The 9233-nt window shown below is 37.2% G+C and overlaps 1 protein-coding gene across 1 annotated transcript; it reads left to right on the top strand.

Moving 5' to 3' along the window:
* Positions 1-1822: 1822 nt before the first annotated feature.
* LOC131023895 (succinate dehydrogenase [ubiquinone] flavoprotein subunit 1, mitochondrial) lies at positions 1823-7903 on the top strand. The gene is made up of 16 exons (XM_057953539.1): positions 1823-2114; positions 2442-2609; positions 3015-3102; positions 3748-3894; positions 3975-4115; positions 4365-4450; positions 4547-4639; positions 4759-4822; positions 4936-5079; positions 5637-5824; positions 5905-6079; positions 6167-6337; positions 6417-6486; positions 6600-6720; positions 6910-6947; positions 7470-7903. Exons 1-16 carry the CDS (start codon positions 2028-2030, stop codon positions 7570-7572), a joined length of 1884 nt encoding a protein of 627 aa, XP_057809522.1. The 5' UTR covers positions 1823-2027; the 3' UTR covers positions 7573-7903.
* Positions 7904-9233: the final 1330 nt, after the last annotated feature.

Below are 9233 nucleotides of genomic sequence, written 5' to 3'. Positions count from 1 at the left end.
TATTTAAGAAAACTGGTTCAAATGCGTGAACTGAAAGTAGAAAAATTGGAAAAATGAGGAAAAACAGCATGTGGAAATAGTGGATGGGCCATAAGCCACGTGGCTAATTCCGTCGTGGCTGCAAACTCGTCAGCGCGTCCATTTCTCCATCAAGATTCAAAAGAGCCTCCACCAACCTCCGCTCGTGCCCTGCCCTTTTTTGTAAATATCTCTCTAAAATTGGATTGCTTCAAATTTTCTTTTATCTCAATATCTCCACCTATATTTTGACATCACCCCTCAATTACATAAATCGAAAAAAAGTTGTGCCTACGAACTCATCATTTCTTGCCTATTTGTGCGACCATATTAATCTTTTCGTTTTAGTTATGTGTATCCCACAGCATAAATGCTTTCTTAAAAAAAATAAGATCTGAACTTTTTCGCAATGAACAATAAGGGTGTGTTCTCTTTAGATGAAATATTTTCAATATTTTCCATTTTTTACATGTTTAGTATAATAATTTTTTTTCATATAAATTAAAAACTAATTTGGATATCTTTTATTTTTTTCTTTTCACTTTAATTAATAATAATATTATCTTAAAATAGTGATGCAATAATATTATATACATTCTACTCCTTAATAAACATGAGGCAAAAGAAAATAATGTGATAAAATTTTTCTATTATTTTTTTTTCATCTCTTTTGAATTTATAAAACACACCTAATTGACTAAGAATGTATTTGATATACATGATTAAAAATGCTGTAATTAATAAAATTAAAATAGATACTCCTACATAAAAATTGACCGCACATAACACCCCCACCATGGCCCCCAAGCTCCATGGCGCCCACCACCGCACCTCACCCTCGAGCACAACACACAAAACCAACCTACCCCCGCGGCCCCCATATTCTTGGTCTTGAACCGAAATCCCATGCATATTGCTACAACAACAAATGCTCACCCACTCCCAAAAGAGAAATAAACATGGTTGCACAATCCAACCCCTTTTCCCCGCGCCATGCCGATCGCCCAATTTGTCATAGGATATGACCGCCAAAGCCTCAATTCTTGCAAACCACAGGGGTATGGTGGACAAGGAAAAATATAACCATGAATTTGGATACATAATCATTGGAAGAAGTGATATTAGTTTTTGAGGTGGAATACTAAAATAAGGCCGAGCCTTCAAGTTGCGACGGGTCGACTTGTTATTTGTTAACTTATCTTGGCTACCGAATGTTGTTGATAGCAAGATTATTTATCTATGCTATTACTACCTTATACTTTCTCCGTCCTCATAACATTTTTTAAATGACACGAGTTTTAATAAAGTAGTTGAATGTGTTGTATGGAGTAAGGGTCTCATTTGATTGTGAGTGTAAAACTTATCAAAAATAGAATGAATATATTTTACATGGGCAGACGAAAATGGTAAATTAGATACTCTCTCCGTCCGCCTAAAAGTATGTCACAATTATCATTTTAAGTGTTCGCAAAGAGTACGCACGTCACTTTCCTTTTTAGGACATGGTCCCACATATTTTTCTTACTATCATTTATCCTTACAAATATCCCTTATTTATAAAAAACTCACTTCTTATTTAATTTCAACCATTCATTTCAAATAATGGTGGGATATTTTCTTCACTATATAAAAATCACCAACCATTTTATTAAATTTCATGCCCAAACAAAGTGTCATACTCCTAGCGGACGGAGGGAGTACATCATTTTATGATTTTATGAGGTACTAGGGTGAATGAGTTGCAAGCCTAAAATTTTCACATATTGGAGTGGCATTAATGTATTTAAGCAGACAACGGAGGGCATATTAGGATATTTAATAGCCATTTAGCACTCCCAAGAATTTAACAAATCTCTTTCTCTAGCTCCTCTCTCTCGACTACCCTTTCCCCTTCTCTACCATCTGCCCCAAGAATCCCTCTCTCAAACATAGTTAGCCACAGACACACGCACTAGATCAGCATTGATTTTCTTATTCGATACTCACGCTTATAGCGATATCGAGCAGAGATGTGGCGGTGCGTTTCCCGTGGCATCCGCATTCCTTCCTCTAAATCCACCGCCGCCGATTCCGTTCGCCGTCTATTCTCAACATCTGTACGTCTCATTCGCCGCTCCTCTTTAATCGTTCAGTTTTCAGCATTTCTGCGAAGTTGTTTCATGATAAATTATTTGCTTGATCCTTTTTTTTTTTTTTCCTTTCTGTTATTGCTGGATTTGGTTTTATTCTCGATGGATTAGCTGGGGGTTTTGAAGTTGGAAGTGTTTGATATTAGATGATATGTTTTTTGTGTTAGTTTATCCTGTTCTCGCCTTATCGGTGTGCTTGAGTTTAACTTGTTGGATTTGCAGTGTGTTCGAGATATTATTCCTTTTGTTCTCTTTGGCAACTGTATTTAATCTTTGTATTATGGTTTCTAACAGAGTGGAGCAGCGCCTTCATACACGGTTGTGGATCACACCTACGATGCGGTGGTGGTTGGTGCAGGAGGCGCGGGGCTGAGGGCGGCGATAGGGCTATCAGAGCATGGATTCAACACTGCTTGCATTACCAAGCTATTTCCTACTCGCTCCCATACCGTTGCAGCTCAGGTGATGCAACTCTTTCAAGCTATTTGTTCACCTTTTTCCCCTTGCTCCTAAACCGAGTGGATAAGTACCCCATGATAATTATTTCCTTCCCCATAGTTTGGATATGATCAAAGTTTTCAATGCCGAAACAGGATACAATTATTTACATAACAGTGCCAGAGAATTTTCGAATTAAGGCAGTTGCCTCTTTGGCTGGACATGTTATACACGCATCATGTTCCTCTTTTTGCCCCTCCTCTTGGCTAGCCCCTCCTCTTGGCTATTTTTTTTGATAATTCTGATTATGATTTAACTTTCTGCTTCTGTTTAGTTCACCCTTCTCAATTATGTTTTTGAATTATGTTGTATATTGGCCATGAGAATATGTTTGTGTCTTTAACATCTATCTGTAAACAATTTTTACAGGGTGGAATAAATGCTGCATTAGGAAATATGACAGAGGATGATTGGAGATGGCACATGTATGACACAGTGAAGGGAAGCGATTGGCTTGGTATGTTGGTCCTTGGATTCGCTCTAACATGAAGTTTTTTTCATTTAATCAAAAGCTCTAGTTTAGTCACTATCTTCTAAAAGGACTTTTTTGTGTTGTTTCTTGGATGAATCTACATTCGTGCTTAGTGATGATATTACAATTGAAATGATCATATCTTTTTCTTTTAACTGGATTACATCAAAACTATTTTCTACTTGAGAGATCTTTCAGGCTAATGAGTTAAGCTTGGTATCATAGACCTCTTCATGTGCTCTATTTGTAGAATCCCCAAAATTTCATCAACTTGCACAACTGTTATATGAATTGGGATTTCTGTACAATAGTTAATGAACACATTCTCTCGAGGAACTTCTACTTTCTTTGTGTATATTCTCTCAAATAGAGTATGCTTTGTAATGCCTTTTTGGTCAGAAGTAGAAAGAAGAATCAATATTGACAATCACCATTCTATTCTTACTGTATATTTTGTCAATAACCTGCGAAACGGATTTGGTGCTGTTTGTTTATTAAATACAATGTTCGAGTATTTAACCTGAAGTCTGGAAATTGTGAATCTGGGATTAGTTTATACAATTTCCATCCTGAGTGATTAAAATCTCCTCTTTTTAATAATCTATGTGATGGGTGTTGTATTTACCCCAGGGGATCAGGATGCCATTCAATACATGTGTAGGGAAGCACCAAAAGCAGTTATTGAACTTGAGAATTATGGGCTGCCATTCTCCCGGACAGAAGATGGGAAGATATATCAGCGTGCATTTGGTGGACAAAGCTTGAATTTTGGAAAAGGTATAATGTAACTTTTAGTAGAAGTACAGTTCCCTGAATTTAGATGGAATATTTAAATGAGTGGTCTCTACTTTTTATAGGTGGACAAGCATACCGTTGTGCTTGTGCTGCTGATCGAACGGGACATGCTTTGTTGCACACACTATACGGCCAGGCTATGAAACACAATACTCAGTTCTTTGTGGAATATTTTGCCCTTGATTTACTAATGGGCAATGATGGTAAGTTTTGACAATATTTCTTCAGTCTCTCTTCATTTATCATTTGCATTGGCATTGGCATTTACCTGTTCCTTTGAATGCACCTGGGATGGGTACTGGATGTCTCATATTTTCTTGTTTCTATGGGGCAGTGGAGATCCTCATTTAATTTTTCCGGATTTTGATTAGTTAATGGATTGTCTCATCATCCTATATTGAAATGCATGCATATTGATATAACATCAAATTGTTTCTCCTGGATACTACTAGGTAGCTGCCAGGGTGTAATTGCATTGAATATGGAGGATGGCACCTTACATCGATTCCGTGCTGCCTCAACAATTCTTGCTACTGGGGTAAAAAAAATCTTGCAAATGCATTTTAGGCTCACAGAAGTTCCAATATTTGTGGCTGCACCTGATGAAAGTTGATAATTTTCTTGTATCTCGCAGGGTTATGGTAGAGCATACTTTTCCGCTACATCTGCTCACACTTGCACTGGAGATGGCAATGCTATGGTTGCACGTGCAGGATTACCACTCGAGGTTTGCTTAATGTTATTTAATGCCACAATGTTGGATTGAGGGAGTTTTGGGAGGGTTCAAAGTTCTTTTACGGTTAGTAGAATTTTCTCTGACTAATGATGTTTGGTTTCTGCTTACAGGACCTTGAGTTTGTTCAATTTCATCCCACAGGCATATATGGTGCTGGGTGTCTCATCACTGAAGGTCTATCTATTTAAGGCCTTGATGTTGTCCCTTTACATTTGGTATTTGTTTTGTTTCTCTTGATTGAGCTTGCTAGGTTTATTAATATTCTTCTCTTGATACACCACTGTCAGGTTCCCGAGGTGAAGGTGGTATTCTTAGGAACAGTGAAGGTGAAAGATTTATGGAACGGTATGCCCCGACGGCTAAGGATCTCGCATCTAGAGATGTTGTATCTAGATCGATGACTATGGAGATCCGGGAAGGTCGTGGTGTTGGTATGTAATCTAAGGATTGTGAGATGTTGATTTAAACTTCAAATTTAAAGATCTGTTTGTTTCTGTGTTTATCTAAAAATATCTAATGTTGCTTATCTTAGTTCCAAATCTATGTGAGAAAGGCAAGGTGTGCTTTTCTCTTTTCATTTTATAATAGCAGAGCTCTAAAGCAATGATCTTAGATTTCACACTGCTCACTGTCTACTTATGGTCAATATCCATAAATCTTTGTTGGCAGAATGTTCCCACAAAAATTGCCTGTCTTTTGAAGGCTACTCCTAGTATTTTCTTACAGTTTCAATCTAGAAATGTAGGCTGTGCTACTGCATATGCTGCTGCTGCTGCCAGAAGATCCATACAATATTCTATGGGTTTTTCTAGAAATGTATGAAAATTGAAATTCTTGCTTGACAGTTCAGAAGAACTGATGTGTTGAAGCACTATTGGTTGTCATCGGAAATGTATGAGAGCATACATGAAGAATATGAATTTGATGCTCTTGCAAATCCACTGTCTTATTCTGAATCCTCAAACATCGCATTCTTGTCTTTCTACAGGACCCTTGAAAGACCATATCTACCTTCACCTGAATCATTTGCCTCCTGAGGTTCTAAAGGAGAGACTTCCTGGTATTTCTGAAACCGCAGCAATTTTTGCTGGTGTTGATGTGACAAAGGAGCCAATCCCTGTTTTACCAACTGTCCATTATAACATGGGTGGTATTCCCACAAATTACCATGGAGAGGTAGAATTTGCTACTCGACATTGAGCTGATATCATGAATAATATGGATTTCCCTACAACTGATTGTCTGTTCTTTTAAAGGTGGTTACCATCAAAGGTAATGATCCTGATGCTGTTATTCCTGGTTTATTTGCTGCTGGGGAAGCTGCCTGTGCATCTGTTCATGGTGCCAATCGTCTTGGAGCCAACTCACTTCTTGACATTGTTGTCTTTGGTCGGGCTTGTGCAAATAGGGTTGCAGAGATCCAGAAGCCAGGTGACTAAAACTTTCTTGAACTGTTAGTTGGGCACCATATGGTTCGTGTTATTATATTTTCTGATACATGCAATTGTAATGTTACAGGAGCAAAACAACGACAACTGGAAAAGGATGCCGGAGAGAAGACCCTTTCATGGTTGGACAAGCTACGTAACTCAAATGGTACCCTTCCCACCTCAAAGATCCGGTTGAACATGCAACGGGTGATGCAAAACAATGCTGCTGTGTTTCGGACTCAAGAAACATTGGAGGAAGGTATGCGAGAGAGCAGAGTTTTCCTGATTTACTAATATTCAGTGCCATCAAGTATTCAAGTCATTTTTGTCACTTTCAGGCTGTCAGTTGATTGATAAAGCCTGGGAGAGTTTTCATGATGTCAAATTGAAGGACCGAAGCTTGATATGGTATTTTGTCTCTAAAACACTCCTTCTGCTTGTTGTACCTGCAGTTTAGCGTGGTTTATTTGCTTTATTTTCCTTTTTTGGTTAATTACTATTATTATTTCTGCAATTTTTAGGAACTCAGACTTGATAGAGACTATTGAGTTGGAGAATCTTCTGATTAATGCATGTATAACCATGCACTCTGCTGAGGCGAGGCAAGAAAGCAGAGGAGCTCATGCAAGGGAAGATTTTACGGTGAGCTTAAATTCTTTGGCTGACCTGTTTCCCTGAATTCTTTCAATACAGAAATAGTAATATGCATCAGTTGCATTCGGTAGCATGCTTCAAGGAGCCTTCTTCCTTGCCTTTCTGGTTGAGGATATTATTATTATTTACCCTTTTTTCATCTTTCCACTTAACTATTCCAATGGTTTCCCGTTGCAGAAAAGAGATGATGAGAACTGGATGCGACATACATTAGGGTAAGCTTTTATGTCCATCTTCTGTCTGCAGGATGTATAGATAAAACCTATATAACTTGTAAGGTTATGTAATTATACTTTGGCTGGATCAAGTGATGGTGGAATCAAATAATAGTATATGATTAGCTTACTGAAATAGATGCTGGAGGTAGGGTAGCCTCACATGCTAGTGTCTAGTGCAAATATTTACCAACCTGATGGTCCTGCTTGCTATTGCTATCCTTGATGTAGCTTGTGTCGTATGACCAAACTCAAGTTTTAGACGTTTACATGCTCATGTTTTCTAGAGGCTGTGTGCGCTTGTGACTGCTATCTGGTTTCATGTTTTTTGTAGTGCTCACTTTACAGTCACCTATATTTTTGTGCCTGATACCAAAGAAGTAGAAAGGATGGTGGGGGGCATCTAGTCCATGCAAAACATTCTTTATTTGATATGAAAGAAATGTTATTTTCTGATGTAGAAGCTCCTTTTGCCAAACAGCCTTTCCATATTGATGATGATACTCTGTATGTGGTCTGCAGATACTGGGAAAATGAGAAGGTTCGACTTGACTACAGGCCAGTTCATATGAACACACTTGATGATGAAATTGATACATTCCCTCCCAAAGCTCGAGTGTACTAGTGTGCTTGCTCATTTGTGAACAGAATTGGTAGCTTGGAAAATAGATTTCATAGCTAAGGTTAAGCTTTGCAATGATCAATAAAATGGCAAGATTTTTGTCAATAAGTAGCGCTCGCCCTTGCACTGGTGCTGTTGATTTGATAAGAGAAACCCTGATTCACAAAGCAGCGTAGCTCTTGTATCTGAAATGAGTAATTAAAACATTATAGTTATTCTATGCTTCATCCAAGTACATATGAGGTTGATTGGCTTTGGAAAGATCTTCGCTTGATGGCGCTTGATTTGTGATGATTTTAGTTATAAGAAAATGATGGGCTGATCTTACTTCTTCTGTGAAACTGTTCTAAACTTGGGTCATGTATTGTCCACTCTATTCGAGTTTCATAAGCTTTCGCTCGTATGCTTGCTGCCGATTGAGATGGTTTGTCTGTTCTGAAGTTGCAATTTTGTATGAAGAATTGATTTAAACAGGAATTGGAGAAGAGGTTATTGCCATTTTTTCATGAGTTCTCTACGTGAAAGTTGTAGTATTTCTGCTTGGGACGAATCTTCTAATTGATTTAATGAGGTTCGAGAATTGCCTGTTGATAGGCAATTTTAAGTATATCAATTGGTTTTGAAATAGTTTGTGCAGAGATTGGGTTGGGGTGCCATTGTGGTAAATATACTGTGATGAACATAATATACTATGATGGTGTTCAGGCTATTTGCTTAGGGTGTGTTTGTTTTGAGGTATAAGGAAGATATAAGTTTTATTAATCACTTTACATTTCATTTGCTACGACGTAATAAAAAATTTGTACATGTATAAAATTTTGGGCTACACCTTTTTTTTGGGTTATGTACAATTTATTCTTATGGGAAGGTGTTATAATTTTATTTCTCCTTGTAAAGATGAATAGATATATTATTCAAAACAAATAAAATATAAAAATATAATTTTTATTTAAGTGATAAATTTATATTTTATTATATTATTCGTGATAAAAAAATTTAAACATATCCTTAAGCTAATAAACATACACTCCATCCGTTCACGAAAAATAGTCTCATTTCACTTTTGGAATTATCACATCATACCTTATCTACTATATTTAATTATAATATTTTATTTTTTAACTAATAATGTATTTTTATCTATTTTTTTGAACTAACACTACACCTATAAATTATATTTTTATTCTACTTCAACAACTGAAAAAACTTTATTAAACTCATGTCCACCCTCAAACATGACTTTTTTTTGTGGACGGATGAAGTACATAAGAAGTGTTAAGAAGCGGTGAGATTTTTCCAAATAAAAGTTGTTGAATTCTGAGGCTTGTTTCATAGGAGCGTTAGGAAATGGCATTAGTGGTTCGAGTTGATTCATGACTTAAAATCTCGAGTTTTAAGTCTACTAATGTCGTGTGCAAAAATCGAGATGTCGTAAACCATGACGAGATCCGAATCCAGGTAGATGACGCGATTGATGCAGGATTCAAGAAGATCCACGAGGTAGTTTAGGGTGTAGTTGAGCGGCTGCTAGAGGAGCTCGAGATCAAATTCCCCACAATCTCCGGATTGAAATTGTAGACTTTGAACGTCAATTCGAGGAAAGCACGATAAATGCGAGGCCTACTAATTGTTTGATTGAATATGTTGAAGAATTCTGGCATCGT

This window comes from Salvia miltiorrhiza, chromosome 4, assembly GCF_028751815.1.
Source record: "Salvia miltiorrhiza cultivar Shanhuang (shh) chromosome 4, IMPLAD_Smil_shh, whole genome shotgun sequence".
Taxonomy (NCBI): Eukaryota; Viridiplantae; Streptophyta; class Magnoliopsida; order Lamiales; family Lamiaceae; genus Salvia; species Salvia miltiorrhiza.
The sequence above is the reverse complement of the archived record's forward strand: the minus strand, read 5'-3'. Positions and strand labels throughout refer to the sequence as shown.